Source organism: Arvicanthis niloticus, chromosome 8 (genome assembly GCF_011762505.2).
Source record: "Arvicanthis niloticus isolate mArvNil1 chromosome 8, mArvNil1.pat.X, whole genome shotgun sequence".
Classification (NCBI taxonomy): domain Eukaryota; kingdom Metazoa; phylum Chordata; class Mammalia; order Rodentia; family Muridae; genus Arvicanthis; species Arvicanthis niloticus.
In genome coordinates, this window is record NC_047665.1 from 52,924,940 (window position 1) to 52,941,821 (window position 16,882).

The window sequence follows — 16,882 nt, forward strand, 5'->3', positions numbered from 1 at the left end:
CTGAAGCATTTTTAGTGGTCAACAGGAAGCCTTCATCTATCTGAGTTACCCTTCCCCCAGCCCAACACAGGAAGCCAGGGCAGGACTTACTTCTGGCTCACAGAGGTCAGTTTGTCGTGGTTGACAGCAAAGAGCTGTTCTCGGTATGCCTGCTTCATCTCATCGGAGAGGCCATACAAAAAGTGGTCCATTCCTAAAAGTTAAACCACAGGTCTGGCTAGGGAGACAGGTTGCATAGGAGGCTCTGTGCTCAAAGAAGAGCGGGGTCACTTTAGGGTATGCTCTTCAACCAAAAAGGTCTGCATGGGCAAGAGAGATCAAACTTGATGTCCACCTCTGCAAAATGGGACCTAACCCATTACAGCTTCCTTTTTCATTTTTCGGAGTATGGATGAAGACTCAGTAAGTAGAGCAGCATTGACTAAGATGTGGCCAGGCTTGTGCTATGTCAAAATGTCTTCCTTTACCCAAACTAGGTATCAGGTGCCCTTGGAGCTAGAGTTACAATAAGTGTTAGCTGCCAGATTCAGGTGCTGAGATCCAAACTCAGATTTGCCACCCTTAATTGATGAGCCATCGATCTAGCTCCACCCACCTTGGTTTCTGAGATAAGGTCTCTCTCACTGGCCTGGAGCTCACCAAGTAGGGTCATCTGGCTAACTGCTGAGCCCAAGGTTCTGCCTGTTCTCAACTTCCCAGGGCTGGGATAAAAAAGCACCTACCAGCATGCCTGGCTTTTTACGTGGATTCAACTAAGGTTGGAATTTTTGCTTAGCAAGAACATTAATAATGGGGCTATCTCTTCAGTCACGAGAAGCTGCAAGGTCAATGTTCCAGCCTTCAGGTATAGATATGTAGGACAGAGAGATTGGAGAAACTAGAACAACACAGTGGCTACCATGTTTCATTCATGTGAACACAGAGACAGGTGACTCAGAACACTGTATGGAATTCTGCCTGGGGAAACCATGCACCCAGGTTCCCAGAACCCAAGATACCTTTATCCGATGGAGCAACAGGAGAATCCACAGCAGAGAAAACCGAAAGCTTGGCTTCATCAATGTCCTGCTGTGTGAACTTTCCAGATTTAGCCCAGTCTATAGCCTTTCCAAAAGACTGCAGTGTCTCTATGGAGTTTGGATCCCTGGGAAACCCAAAAGAGCCAATACTGAAGCATTATAGGGGAAAACGATCTATGGCAATCATGTAGATTTACAGTTCATAATGGTTTTTTTCTTCGAATAGTCTACACTCTACATAACCCACTCTCTCTCTGGAGCAATTTAAATCTGACTCAGCAAGCCCCACAATACACTCTCTGTATTTAATACTGCAATTCACTTGCTTACCTCATGGCCATACTGTGATTTCATCTGTAAAGGAAGTCCCATGGATGGAGGGGTGTCAGGACTACTAAGACATTATTGAAGAGCCATGGAGAAGAAACCTATTAAACTAGCCCTTAAGATAGACCCAGAATAATCTAGTAGTTAGCTGGAGGTGGGAGGATTTTTGGAGTACTTTCTTGTGTCAAAGACAAAGCTCATCTTAGCTCTATAGGTTCACATCAAGGAGCTGAAGATGTGTCTACAGGACTCTCCATGTTTAAAGTGCAGTTCTATGATACAGTCAGGACGACTAGAATGATATTGGTGACGGGCCGTGCTCTTGGAACATTGGTGTACAAGAATTTAATGGTGGCTCAAAAACTAACCATTTACAGAAACTGGCAAGAGTCTCACTCCTATGAAAATCCAGCAGAACGGTATCTCAATTCCATTCCCACCAGGAAGTAAGTTCAGAAACCATTCTGATTGCATTCCACCAAAATAGGCTGACTATGAAGTTAGAATTTTGTCTGATGTAGACAATATAACACAACTGTGTCTGTTCCTTGCAGCAAGACAGGAAAGATACAGCTAGCTATGGTTAGTTGCTCTAGCTGGGGACCAGATAAAGAGTAGATGTAACCTTTTCTGTGCTAACATTCTCAGCGCCTGCTGACATTCTGAGAAAACAGAGCCAGTGGTTCGAATGTGGGGGCTCTCACCCGGGAAACATGATAACTCAGAAACTCACCTGTAAGAGTAAAGCGTGAAGATCCCACTGTGGGTGAGTTTAGCCCCTCCACCATAGGCACCCCCCTTTTCTCTAATTTCTGTATGCAAGAATTTAGCTGTCATCAAACGGGCAAGGATCTTAAGGCTGAAACGAAGGGAGCAAAAAACAAGTTAGAGAGAGCCTGGCTCACAGAGAGTGTAATGTAAAAACCAAAGCCTAGAGATGGGGTGTGGAGCTGGAAAGGAAAATAAAGTCCAGTTGAAGTGTACGGTCATGTACAGCTAGCCCTCTTCAAAGCACTCTGACCTCTCCATCACCAGGGCCTTTCTAAGCTCCTGAGGCAGCAGAGCATGGAGTCCAACCACTGCTCAGAGCAACCTGGAAAGGTCTCTTGTTTCCAGATCTTGCTTTCAGAGATGCATCCATCTAGTTGGCTGCTGTCTCAGGGCTTCAGGACACCCTGTCCTTGTCCTTGTGGGTCTGTCCCTCCACAGGACCCCTGGGATACATTGTCCATGTGCCTCTATCTGCCACTTTCAAAATGTCCCTGCAGTTCTCACACGCTGTACACTATCCCATTCAGGGTGGCTAATGTCGACTGTCAACATGACAGGCACATCTGGAAAGGAGTTTCTAGACCTGAATGTGGGCAGTACCATCCCATGAGCTGGGGTCCCAGATCGTATACAAAGGGGAGCGTGAGCTGAGAACCAGCACCAATTGCTCGCCACTTCCTGGCTGTGGACACACTATGCGTGTTTTCCTAATCCTGCCACGGTTTCCTTATCCTGAAAGAGTGTAACCAACTGTGAACAAGAATAAACCCTCCCTTGTGTAGTCATTTCTGTCACGTCTCTTGTCACAGCAGGGACAAAAATGGGTGCATTTCAGGGCATAAGTATCTATGATGTTGTACATAGGACAGCTTAGGGATAAAATAATTCACAAAAATAACTGCACAGAGGGGCTGGAGAGATGGCTCAGAGGTTAAGAGTACTGGCTACTATTCCAGAGGTCTAGAGGTTCTGAGTTCAATTCCCAGCAACCACATGGTGGCAATAACTGGCTATAATGAGATCTGGTGCCCTCTTCTGGCATGCAGATGTACATGTAGGCAGGACACAAATCCTTTAAAAAAACCAACTGCACAAATACCAGGCATTTTATTCATAAATGTGCTATTTATAGACTCCTGGTGGGTCGTGCTTTGTTCTGCACAGGAGCTCTTGCCAAGTGGCAGGGTCAGAGCATGCAGACGACAGACTGGTACAATGTTACACAGGGTCCAGTGTGCAAAGCTGGTGCAGAAACTTTCTGTGTACAAAGCATCTCCTGTGCCCTCTATAGCATGCACATGCAGACTTCTCTGTGTGTGTGTGTGTGTGTGTGTGTGTAGTCCAGAAATCAATGGTATCTTCCCCTCTTAGTCTCTGTATTATAAATCATATCAGTAAACTGTTATGTGCTGCTTGTGCTTGCTAAGAGCTCACTTTGTGTACAGGGTGGGTTCCCTTGTCTCAGACTCAAGAGTGTTTTATCTCAAGTGTCTTTGAAGACCCTATGTCCTTCCACAGTGCATATCCAGTCACTTCTGCTAGATATTGTAAGTGCAGGATTTGATATTCTGTTGTCAACTGCTTGCTCTTCGCTCTTTTAATTGGTATACGCTAATAAGTCAACTCATTCATTTGGAAGTGAAAGTTCAGCTACCATGGCCATTCTTCAGATACAATGTTCTTTGTTTTTGGAGAAGCAGTTTCTAACGGAACCTAGAAATACTGATGTGGCTGTACTGGTTATACTGGCTGGTTTTGTGTGTCAACTTGACACATCCTGGAGTTATCACAGAGAAAGGAGCCTCCCTTGAGGAAATGTCTCCATGAGATCCAGCTGTAAGGCATTTTTTCAATTAGTGATCAAGTGGGGAAGGCCCATTGTGGGTGGTGCCATCCCTGGGCTGGTAGTCCTGAGTTCTATAAGAAAGCAAGCTGAGGAAGTCAAGAGAAGCAAGCCAGTAACATCCCTCCATGGCCTCTGCATCAACTCCTGCTTCCTGACCTGCTTGAGTTCCAGTCCTGACTTCCTTTGGTTATGAACAGCAATGTGGAAGTATAAGCTGAATAAACCCTTTCCTCCCCAAATTGCTTCTTGGTCCTGATATTTGTACAGGAATAGAAACCCTGACTAAGACTCTGGTCAATGAGCTCCAGAAGTGTGCCTATCTCCCCCCACCCATGGCACAGAAGTTACAGATGCAGAACATCTGGCTTTTCTGATGGGTAATGGAGGCAAGTATTAGCTTAGGTCCTTGTACTTGCAAGGTAAGCACTTAACCAACAGAGCCATCAACCCAGCCTGTCTCCTTTCTACCTTTTATCATGCTGGACAATTTCACTCAAGTCCAGTTGTGAGAGAGGGATGCACTCCCCCCTTCCAGCTGTGAGGAGGGATGCACTCACCCCCATTTCCTACCTGGCATGATCCGGATTGGCATAGGGGACGGTTCTGACACACTCGCCAACGTAATTCACAGGGAAGGGCAGCACAAAATGTGTCTTCATCTGGCAGGGTTTGAAGGTGGGGTCCTAAGGAGCAGAGGCCTATGGGTCAGACCAGGATGTACAACCAAATGCAGCCCTCAGGTAGCAAACCCAGGCAGCACCATCCCAGCAACTTCTCCATGGGAGTTACTAGTGAGGCACTTGTACTCCGAGAGCAGAATTTCACGTAATAGAAACACTCCACATTTGGCAAGATGCAATACAAAGAAATTACTATCACATTAAAGGCATTTCAGATTGTGGACCATCTTCCACGAACACATTAAACTACCATACAAAGGACCAGATCGAACATCACAATTGTGGAAACCTGTAAGTAGAAAGGGATGATGCTTCTGCCTAACTGGAGGCGACATAAGCATCAGACACTATATTAAGTTAAATTAAATTAACTATATTAAGTTAAAGGAGAGGTGATGAGACCATTTGGCCCAATAAGTAGAGGCTTATGAAAGGATATGACACCCATTCTGGGCTGTCTCGAGAGATAAAGGCCCAGAGTGGTAATAACAAAAGACAGTGCATCCCAGGTCTAAGGCTGCGGTTTGGCTCTGGAATGGTCCTACTAGAAGAATGCTCAGAGTCAGAGGGTGCTCAGGTGTCCAGTGAGTCTGACAGCATGGTAGGGTCACTTACTGTTATCAGTTTTCTGATGATCTGGGACCCATCAGCATGTACGCCTCTACTAGGGCCACTGGGTGTGGGTTTCTGAAAATACAAAAGTATCCAAGAGTGAAGAGAAACTTCCTTGAAATATTTATTAAGACATAGATAGACATTATAAAGTTTACAGAGTTCCTTACATGGGTTAGCCACAGCAGACAGGCTTCATATTGTAAAGGAATGAAAGTTTAAGCACATTTTTCAAATAGTTAATGAAAAGAGCCCGTATATAAACTTGAGAGTATTTTAATCACCACCCCCTTCCCTACCTGTTGGTACTTTCTAATCATGTAACTGTGTCTTTCAGGCCCAGTGAGAAGACTCAATGGGCCTGGACCCAATAAGGTGTAAACAGAGATGGTTCCCACAAGTTGTCCTCTGCTCTTCACACACACACATACAGAGAGAGAGAGGGAGAGAGAGAGGGAGGAAGGGGGAGGGGGAGGGAGAGGGGAATGAGAAGGGGGATGGAGAGTGGGAGGGGGAGGGAAAGAGAGGAGAGAGGGGGAGTGGGAGGGGGAGAGAGGGAGAGAGGAAGAGGGGGATGAGGCAGGGGGAGTGGGAGGGGGAGAGAGGGGGAGGGGGGAAGGAGAGAAGGGGAGGGGGGAGGGAGAGAGGGAGAGGGGGAGGGGGCAGGGGAGGGGAAGAGAGGGGCAGGGAGAGAGAGAGGGAAGGGGGAGGGAGTAGGGGGAGGGGGAGAGGGAGAGAGGGGAAGGGAGAGAGGGGGAGGGGAGAGGGGGAGGGAGAGAGGGAGAGGGAAAGCGGGGGAGGGAGAGAGGGGGAGGGGGGAGAGAGGAGGGGGAGGGGAAGGAGGGAGAGGGAGGAGGGAGGAGAGAAAGAGAGAAATGTAACAGTAACAACAAAAACAATGACCTAGATACATTTCTCTATCCTCCAAAGCATGAGGTTAGGGTGACATGAGAGGCTCTAGACAGAGGTGCCTACAGAGCAGCAAATCACCTCCCTGTGGTCTCTCATCACAGGGTGGCCAAGTGGCCAATGAGACCAAACAACAAATGGAAGAAGGGACATGTGACCAGCAGCACAGATGACACTAAGTAATTCCTACCAGAGTTGCAAAGTGACAGCTTTCTGCAGTGACATGTGAGGCTCCCAGGGACTCAGACTCAAAAAGTAAAACCTAAACAAACCTCTGTGAGTCAATCGAGCTGGTGAGATCACTGCTGACAAGTACTGTTCGCAAGGATAAAATCCATGAAATAATGAGACACAACGAAAGGCTTTTACCAACTTGTGTGGGGTACGGAGCCTAACAAACTGCCGGAGACAAGGTCATCAGATTAAGGTTTCCGGCTCTTTTTATGGTACCACGCCCTTCGCCAAACTCTGCTCATCCCTATTAGGAGAAAGCTCACTACCAAGTGTGAACAGAAACACATGATGTAGGATCAGAGACTAACTAAAGGGTCTGAACTCACTTAGGTAGGCTGACGCTGGGCAAGCCACTTAATCCTCCCATACACCGGTGTATACATGGCATGCCTGAGAATCAGGTGACACGTGTCAAGGTGAGAAGGGTTCCTTTACCTCGACAATATGTGGGCGGACAGGCTTCCGCTCCTTTTTGCTTCGGCCAACGTTTCTAAGGAAGTTTTCTACCTCTCTCTCTGCCTGAGGCATCTGCTGAGGGGTGGCATTCACTGAGCATCTGCAGAGAAGAATTGTGCACATTGAAATCCATTTAACTGACCCCCTCCCCCACTGTTTTACTAACTTGTCACATCTCTGCATGAGGGACACAGAGATATGGAGTGATTGACATTGCTTTTGTCATAAAATACACAAAAGCTGTTCAAGAGAAACAGTATGCAGATGTGTGATCATGCAGGGCTTTTCATATAGACACATGTCACTGCCACACATCTGTTAACACAGCCATTTCCTGAAGGGTGCAGAGAAGAGAGAGAACACTAACAACTTTGACATATGCCTTCAGATTTATAACAAAGGGTGGAGAATTAAAAAAAAAAAATGAATATCCACAAAAAATTCAACAGTCTGAAACTACACATTTGCTGCTAGAGACTTACTATATATATGTAAATATATATGTATATATATAGTAAGTCACACACATATACATACACATACATACATATATGTATACATATGTGTGTATGTATATATGTATGTATGTGTATATGTATATATATATATACATATATATATACATATATATATACACATATATATATATGCATGCAAGTGTATATGTACTATGTAAAGGGACATGTATGGAGGTGCCCGTGGAGGCCAGAAAAGATGGAGGATTCTCTGAGCTGGAGTTACAGGCAGCTGTGAGCTGCTCAGTGTGGGTACTTGGGAAGTGAGTCTAGTCCTCTGCAAGAGCCAGCAAATGCTCTTAACTGCTGAGCCATCTCTCCAGAACCACAAAAAACAGAAAGTTAACATGCTGGAAACATTTGAAAACATTCTTTTACAAAATTCCTCCAAACTGGGGCGAATCACAAAGATCACCCATCGCATAGAATCCTGCAGTGTTTTGACGGTGTTTCCCTCTGTGGGTGTTAAATTCACAGCAGTCACTATTGAATTAATGCTAACTGTATATGGGCTCTATACTCACTGCTTGTTTATTACCAAGTTATTGAATGTAAGAAACTTGCAAAAAGAGTTTTATGGAGAAGAAGAAGACAGTCTGTGGTGGTGCTGGGTCCGGGCTGCTCTGGGGTGTTATAGTGAGTGCTGGTTAAGCTAGTCCAGGGTGTGAAGTTAAACACAGGAGGAAGCAGGCCCAGGGTATAGGTAAGTGCTAGGGTGTAAAATGGACACTGGAAAAGGTTAGCCTGGAATGTGAAAGTGAATGCTGTGTCAGGCTAGCCTGGGGAATTATAGTGAAGGCTAGACTAAATAAATCCTAGGGCAGGAGGGCAAGCATTGAATTCAGCTGGCCTGGGGTGAAGGGGATTCGAGTACAAGCCAGGTCCACATGAATCCGAGGGCTGGAGCACTGACCCCATTCCTGCCAGCTAGCAGCCCTGTGGCATCTGCTAGTGACTCTCAAGAACTGACTGGAGAAAGGTAGCGGTAACCAATGCAGAACAGGAACGTGGATTAGGCATTGTCTTGTTGATCATTAGTGAATACTAGGTCAGTATCAGTGGTAGCAAGGCACTCATGGAAACGACTGAGAATTCATTTGTATGTGTGCTCAGGCCTGAGGACAGAAAGCTAGCGGGAATGTGCACAAGCTGTTTCAGGACACTGGTTGTCCTGGCTCGCTTTCTATCACCTTGACCATGCTAGAGTCATCTGAGAGGGCACCTCAATTGAGAAAAATGCTTTGTAAGGCCCAGCTGTAGGGCATTTCCTTAATTAGTGACTGATTAGCCCACTGTGGGTGGTGCTATCCTGGGCTGGAGGTCCTGGGGTTCTATAAGGAAGCAGGCTGAGGAAGCCACAATGAATAAGCCAAGTAAGCAGCACCCACCTGTGGCCTTTGCATCAGCTCCTGTCTCCAGGTTCCCATATGGTCTGAGTGCCTGTCTTGGCTTCCCTCAGTCTTTGGAGATATCAGCCAAATAAACCCTTTCCTGCCCAAGCTGCTTTTGGTCATGGTGTTTCATCAGAGCAGCAGAAACCCCAACCAGGACACTGGTATTGAGCAAGATAACCTTCTCTGTGTCTCACTGATTCCTTATTTCTGAGCATTTACCTTTGGAAAGAACAACTTTTAAGTTGTACCCTAAGTCTACTTTGCAGTTCTAGATTTTTTAAAAAGAGATTTATTTGTTTTATGTAAGTTCGCTACACTGTCGCTGTCTTCAGAAACACCAGAAGGGGTCATAAGATCTCATTACAGATGGTTGTGAGCCACCATGTGGTTGCTGAGAATTGAACTCAAGACCATTGGAAAAACAGACAGTGCTCTTAACTGCTGAGCCATCTCTCCACTCTGTAGTTCTAGAGTTTAATTCGTTGCTTTCTTCTCATGGCCTACAACTTTTACTAAATTAAAATGCAATTTTTTTCATTCCCTCGACACATTAATTTAAGTCTAGAGTCACTCCTATAACCTAACACCTACACCAACACACTTTCTGTCTTGAAGATAAATGCAGGTAATTTCATCTTCAAATGAAAAAAATGCCTAAAAATGATACTTCACAAAATGGTGTGACTCCTAAGATCTGTGTGGAGACAGGTGGGACACCCACCTCATGTTATCACAGTTTAGTAGATACTTCTTGATCCGGGGCAGTTTTCTCAGGATGGGCTTGATGTCTGTCATTTCTGCAATTCTTTTCATCACCTTCACCTGAACCAAAGGAGGCAGATGCTGAGTCAGACAACTCTGACAGTCAAGACACTAAATAGTCTTTACCTGATAGCTGTGGCGCTTGGGATGAGAAAAGGACCCCAAAGACCCATGTATTTAAACACTTGGTCCACAGAAGGTCAGGGTGATGTTTGGGGAGATTATGGAACTCCGGGGACGTGGAGCCTTGCTGGAGGGGGACTGTCACAATAAGCAAATATGACCATAAGAAGGCAAACAGCTTGTATATACTGTGACAACACTAAGTTTAAGAAACAAGGTGACTCCCTAGGCGGTGACTGACATCAGGGCATGAACATAATACAAATCCACTGGGGGTGGGCTTTGAGGGTTTATAGCCTCACCCCACTTCCTCTTCTCTCTGCTTCCTGGGTATAGAGGAAAACATGGTCTCTGCCTCTGTCCTCCAGGATAGACTATATCCCTCTGGAACCACAAGCTAAAATCGATCTCTTCTTCCTTAGATTGACTTTGGTTACGGTATTTTATCAGGCAAGCTGGAAAATAACTAATGCCAGAATTCGATTTGTGATCCTCTGGAATTTGGCAGAGTTATAGAAAAGTATGTTTGCACAGCACAACAATTACTTTGGCACTTGTAATTTTTTATGTCAGTAGTAATTTCATAGTTTCCAGTTGTCTGTTTCTTCTCTGGAGAAGCCTGAATAGCGAACATCCCTAATACAGGTCATGACTGGCCACTGGCTGTGTCCTGGATTTGTGTGCACATGCGTGTTAACTGCCAGCTTGGGTGAAGCTGACAGACTGTGTAGTACAAAGAAGAAAGGAAACACTTTCCTCCATGCAATCTGGGAACTAGAAATCAGAAGTAAGTTAGAAAGGCTTCTGGTTTCAGAGTGTGTGTGTGTGTGTGTGTGTGTGTGTGTGTGTGTGTGTGTGTGTCTGTGTGTCTGTAGAGCACAGGACATCTTCAGCTGTCATTTCTCAGGAACCACCCACCTTTTAAAAGAGACACTGTCTCTCCCTGGCCTGGCACTCCCCAAGTAGGCTAGGCTGGCCGGCCAGCAATCCTCAGGAATCCACTTGTCTCTGCCTTTTTGGCACTGGGATCTAAGCATAAACCACTAAACCCAGCTTTTAGAAATTTAGCTGAGGTAAAATCACGTATTACTAGAGAACATTACCAACTCCAGGAAGCCTTGCTCATCTAGGACCAGCACGCAGCCTTGCAAGTGCCCACCTGATCCATCCCACCGAAGGTCTCCTGCAAGTCCCCTGCAGGTGTCAGTGTCTTGCTTGCTCTGAGGGCTGCATAGAGATGCCCCGAGTCTGGAATCCCGTTGGAGAGCTCCTGAGCAGTCATCTTCACCAACACTTTGAAGTGCTCTTCTTCTTCAAAGCATGGGCTACAAAAGGAGGGGGCCAGCTTAGAGGGTGACCCAGCTCCACTCCGGTACCACAGGGGAGTTACTACAGAGGAACTCAGTATCTTTCAAATGTTTTTATGTGCTTAGGAATTAATTACAAGTAAAATCTGACTAGAATCTGACAAGTGAGGTGAATCACTTGGCAAAGCATTTCAGAGTTAGATATGTCATATTCCAACTTATTAATATATGGTGTGGGTAAAGTTACTTGTTAAATATTTCGCTCCACAGATGCATCATGTCTGGTAGATTCCGCTCCAGGCAGAGTGATGAAAACAACACACCCTGTATCACCAAAGAAAGACACAAGACAAGATTAATTAGGATACCATTAAAGACGAGGACACCCTGAACACAAGCCTCTGACTACATCATACTGGAGCGTGAAGGACTACCTACCTGCTCGTAGGTATCTAGCTGTGAGTCGTCAGGGAGCACGTGGGGCGTGACAGTCATGCCTCCCGTCTTCAGCTCGATCTGCTGGGCTTGCTCTCTGTAGTTAAGGATGCCACAACCCAGCCTGATGAGCAAGAAGTATACCTGAGTTACGGGGGCCGATCTGGGTAACACCCCAGTTACTGTCTGTGCCTACCATTTTCAAATCCTTCCCACGTTACATATGCTAACTCATAACTACAACCCTCTCTACCTCCTGTACACTTCCAAGTTTGGAACGCATGCTGGGTTTCAAACCCTCTACACAGCTCCTGTGCCCTCCCATGGAGGTACAAATCCATTTCGCCATTTGGAACTCATGTCCAGTGCTCAGGACACTAGCTGAACACTTCAGGAGCTAGTGTCCCTTACTAAAGATAAGAAGCCGAATGTGATTCTCGAGCCTTTAGCCTGTACATCTTTCACAAGTACTCTTCCTCATAAATATGTTCACATATACTTCATTTGCTTGAATAGCTGGCAATGGGGTAGGAGGGACCTGAGAAATCCATGCAGAAATTCTGTGTGCTGATTCATCTAGAAGAAACATTATCAATCTGAGCCCAGAGGACTACTGCGAGGGGCCTTGAAAACTGGTTTAAAAGGACAAACACTGGGAGTTACTAAAATGGCTGAGAATGGGGACAGAATGTTCCCAAGGACAGATTGCATTTTCCATTGCAATCCAGTCCTCAGCTGAGGCAGCAAGTGCTGCTGGGCCATGTCCCAGCCTTGGTTTCCCTTTATTGTCCTATAAGAGGAGAGGAACTCTGCAGCTGCTTCCTCTCGGTTTGCCACTGTCAAGAAAAACTCTATGCATGGTTCCGAATCTATCCACACCTGGCCTGTGCGGGAAAGCAGCCGCTGTAGAGTTAGCTCAGGAGAGAAGCAGAGAGCAGGAGTTTGCTGTCCACCAAGCTCTGCAAAGACATCCCTCAAGCTGTAGCTACTCCTTACACTGGATTGTTCCTATTTCTTGGCTAAGTATACTCCCCTTCCTTCAGGATCTTTGGTGATCCATCTGTACAGATGCCTTCATAAGTATTATCCCTTCTGTAGATTCATATTGTAACATTATTTAGAGTAAGAAAATATAAGAGAACACATAGCTTGTACATACTGTGATAACACTAAGTTTAAGAAACAAAGTGACTCCCTGGGAGGTGACTACCATCAGGGCATGAACATAACACAAACACATAAAGGACACATACATAACACACACATGCGCGCACACACACACATATGCACACATACGTGCACACACGTAATAAACATCATGAAAACACGCTGAGCAGCACAGATGTGCATCTACTGTGTTCCACAACTCACTTGGTCAGCACGCTGCAGAAGAGAGGCACAAAGGGCCTCAAGTCCTCCGGCAGCGTGTTTAAACTGGAAAAGGCTCGGAAATACACCATGCCGTTGGTGGGCTGCGGGCAGTATTGCACAGGGATGTCTCCAGCTGGAACACAAAAGCAACGCTCTTGGTTTAATTCATCAAATTTCAATGGGTTTTGTTGCTGTTGTTTTTGAAATCAGGGTCTCATATATCCAAGGCTGCTCTCACACTAGATGATTTGGTGAAGGATCACCTTAGACTCTTGATTTCTCTTGCTGGGATTACAGGTAGAGGCCCTCACTCTTGGTTTATTTATATGATGCTGGATGCTGGGGTGGGAGCTCAGAACTCTGAATGCTAGGCAAGTTCTCTTCCAACTGAGCTACACCTCCAGCCCCTAATTATTCTTAGTACATAAGGAGTTACATTACTGCTTTGTAAGAATGAAGGCTTACAACTTGGAAGAGCAGCGTACTGCTCATTTTCTACAGCTGATAAGGGTTTCCCACTGCACTTTCATTCCGGTAGGAAACCAAAACCCTTTGCAGTGTAAGGGCATCCCTACTTGCTGAAGCACTGTGATGGAGAAGGATCCTGTTTTTCTGACCTCACAGCTGATTTCAGCAGCATCTCAGCATTGGTTTTACAGGTAACTGAGCCCTCTATTGGGCGCTTCCCTTCATCAACACGGTTAGGTCCATGTGGATGGACATGCTCACAACACCTGACTGGATCGTAGCATCTACTCTATGTATTGGTGGTCTCCCGCATCGAGTCCCCCCACCCTTCAGGAGCAGTGTATACTGCCCTGTCCTTTACAAGCCCTCTATTTCTTTGGGGCCCCATGTTCTTAGGGTACCTCCCCATTTCTGGGGGTAGGTTTTCTGGATTCTATTTTATGTATCACCACCCAGCATGGTGCCCTACACTGAAAGCGGAATGTAAAACATTTGTTGATGACTGATGTATGGTTCCTATTAAAGAAACAGAAACTTATTAGAGAAACTTAATGAGATTTACATCTAAACTAAATATCAGAGGGGCTGGGTGATTTCCAGCCTCACAAGCCTCACAAGCGTGAGGACCAGAGCTTGGATCTCCAGACAGCCATCCATGTAATACGTCACATGGGCTAGCAGCCCGCCTGGAGTTTTAGCCGTGAAGGTTGGAGATGGGATTCCCCAGAAAAGACTGTCTAACAAGAGTAGCCCTGGCAGTCAACTCTGGGTTAAAAGAACCCGCCTTAATCAATAATGTACAAGATCAGTGGAGAATGATTCCCAATATCAACCTCCACGTGTTCCCACACGTTCACACAACCATATACATGTATATGCACACATACCCATACCCACATATGAAAATGAAAAATTGAAAATATGTAGACTAAAAGATAAAAGATCAAAACATTAACTCCAATTTCTAGAATATCTCTTTCTCTCTCAGATGCATATGTATTCAAACCTATTACGAATATATCAGACATGACAAGTGAGATAATCACTGTTAAAATATGCAGTTAAAATAAGAGATACCTCACCAGAAACAGTGTACCTATCCTGGGGTTGTCACCAAGTGCTTGTCTAACACCAGGAGACTCAGTCCCAAGATCAAACAGTATCAAATCAAATCACACCCCATCCTCCACAGAGCACATAAAAGCCAAACCCTGGTCTGAATCAATGAAAACTATCCATGGCTGGTCACAAGTTCATTCACGTGTTATCATCTTCCAGGAAAATGCTATTCTACAGATAACTACGTCTCATGCCACCAGCCACAAGCAACCCTGGGGTCTCGTAAGGAGTGAGACTAGAGGTCAAGAGCATTTCAGACTTTTTTCCCTTCCTAACTCCTCAGTGCCTAACTACCAGGTGTTTATCCCACCATACCCTCTTCATTGTTAACAGCCAAGTTAAAAAGGTAGACACCGGTGAGGGCTTGGAGGATTCTGACACAAGCCATTCCAAATTTAACCACAGGGTAACTCATATCCTCACCTAATTCCAGGAGCAAGGAATTCCCCTGTTGCCCTCAAATCTACTCACAGGAAGACACAATGCTTCTTAGAGAAGATGGAAATCTATCATCACTGAAGTCAAAATAATTCTCAAGGGCTGGGTAGAAGCTCAGTTGGTGAAACAAGGGCCTGAGTTTGATCCTCACAATCTACATAAACAAACAAACAAACAAACAAACAAACAAACCAGCCAGGAGTAAAGGTACACACTGGCAATCCCTGAGCTGGGAGATGGAGACAGGTAGTTCCCTCAGATCTGCAGTTTGGCTGAACTGCAGTACCCCAAGTGGCAGTGAGGACAAGTAGACAGCATCTGAGGAATTAAACCCAAGATTGGCCTTTGGCCTAGAAACACACACACACACACACACACACACACACACACACACAGACTGGGCACACACATGCACATACATGCATATATACATGCACGTACAAACCAAACAATTTGCAAGGCATACAAACAGCAGAGCTAGATACACAGGTTGTTCATTGAGATGTTTTCTGGAAAACATCTAACACATGCCTCTGCCTGTTTGCAAATTGCTATTTAACACAATCAAAGAACCCAGGCATCCATGGGAATGGCTTGATGATGACCTGCAAGGGCGATATCAAACTTGGTGAAAGGCATGGTGGGCTCAATGTCAGAGACTTTCAATGCCGGGAGACAGGAGGCATCTTGATGTTTACTTTGCTGCGTTTGTAGTTCTAAACCTACAGTGGAAAAAAAAAAAGAGACAAAGAAACCAAAAGTGAAAAAAACCTAAAGGAGCTTGCTTGTAAGGCTTAAGGTTTTAGGGTTTTACAGTCTTGATGTGCTATTCTTCATTACTCAAATCCAGCCGAGCCACTGAGGCCACAGCTGAGAGGATCTGATCATCACAGTGGATAAGGGACCTGCCATGCCATATCTAGGCAAACCGATGTCACTTCGAGCTTCTGTAGTTATCCTGGCTCCCCAGTTGCTCCTTGTTTGTACACACTCATAGTCGATATCTGAAACACTTAGCTATTTTTCTTTCTCCTTTCCTCAAATCAAAAGGTCCCCTGTGGTGAGAACTTTCATCTCTCATGCCAGTCAGTCACCTAAGACACTGACAATTACCCTTAATAAACCTTTTCCCATCTCCAGGTATTTTCTGCCTGGACTTTAACCCACAGAATTTCCAAAAATGAATCGCACGATTTAAAACCACACCTAGTGAGACAACCGTTGAAGACACCAGGGCTGTGCTTACTTTAAAGGGGCTCTGCAGAGCCTGCGTACAGAAAAAGCACCTTCCATACTGTGAGCATTATCATTAATGTCTTTGCTACTGATTTACATCCTTCAACCTGACGCAACCTGGAGTCACCAGGACCAGGATGACTTTGGTATACCTGTGAGGGATTGTCTTAGTTGAGTTGATCGAGGTGGGAAGACCTACCCTGAATGTAGGTGCCACCATTCCTGAGCTGGGCTCTGAACTTCACAAGAGTGAAGAGAGCTAGCTGAGCATAGGTAACTGGGCATGCGTACATGCTCTGCACTCTGATCTTGACTCTGGATGGGCTATGACAGCTGTTTCACATGCCTGCCACCTTAACCTCCCTCCTTCGATGATCGACCATAGCCTGGAACTATGAGCTGATTTAAGTAAATGAACTGGAGTGTCAATTTTCCAATACAGTCGAATGTCATGGTTGTAACCCATCATGACGTATTTGAAGTCTGTATGTGTTCAAAAATACCTTTCCTGTAGCTATCAGGAGTAAAACGTTCTCTAGGGCTGTATGGAGGATGCACTTGCATTAAGACAGATATGTGGCCTTTAAAACAAGCAAAAATGCCCTAGTGTCAAGCATTGGTATTTCTGGGTGGTGGCGGTGAAGGGGAAGATGCACACAGTGGCCTTTGATTGAGAACTACTGATGTAGCTAACAGTGTTTCCAGGCTGGGAGGCACAAGCTTGTAATCCCATCGACCCAGAGGCAGGGAGATGGAAAGCTCAAGGCCAGTGTTGAGACCTTATCTCAGAATAAGCAGTGCAGGGCTGGACACAGAGCCGAGTGGCAGCACCTGCCTAGCTCCCACGGTGCCCTGTGGTC

At 45.5% G+C, this 16,882-nt stretch overlaps 1 protein-coding gene across 1 annotated transcript in view; it reads right to left on the reverse strand.

The window, feature by feature from the left end:
• The window catches only part of Pitrm1 (pitrilysin metallopeptidase 1), a 32,745-nt gene that overhangs the window by 395 nt on the left and 15,468 nt on the right, over positions 1-16,882 (reverse strand). Inside the window, exons 15-26 of the mRNA XM_034509927.2 lie at positions 15,392-15,508; positions 12,762-12,894; positions 11,394-11,514; positions 11,203-11,279; positions 10,808-10,973; positions 9,485-9,585; positions 6,834-6,954; positions 5,259-5,330; positions 4,534-4,646; positions 2,080-2,205; positions 999-1,144; positions 91-193 (exon numbers count right to left, since the gene is read on the reverse strand). Of these exons, the coding sequence (XP_034365818.1) occupies positions 91-193; positions 999-1,144; positions 2,080-2,205; positions 4,534-4,646; positions 5,259-5,330; positions 6,834-6,954; positions 9,485-9,585; positions 10,808-10,973; positions 11,203-11,279; positions 11,394-11,514; positions 12,762-12,894; positions 15,392-15,508 (1,396 nt within the window). The remainder of the gene's footprint in view (positions 1-90; positions 194-998; positions 1,145-2,079; positions 2,206-4,533; positions 4,647-5,258; positions 5,331-6,833; positions 6,955-9,484; positions 9,586-10,807; positions 10,974-11,202; positions 11,280-11,393; positions 11,515-12,761; positions 12,895-15,391; positions 15,509-16,882) is intronic.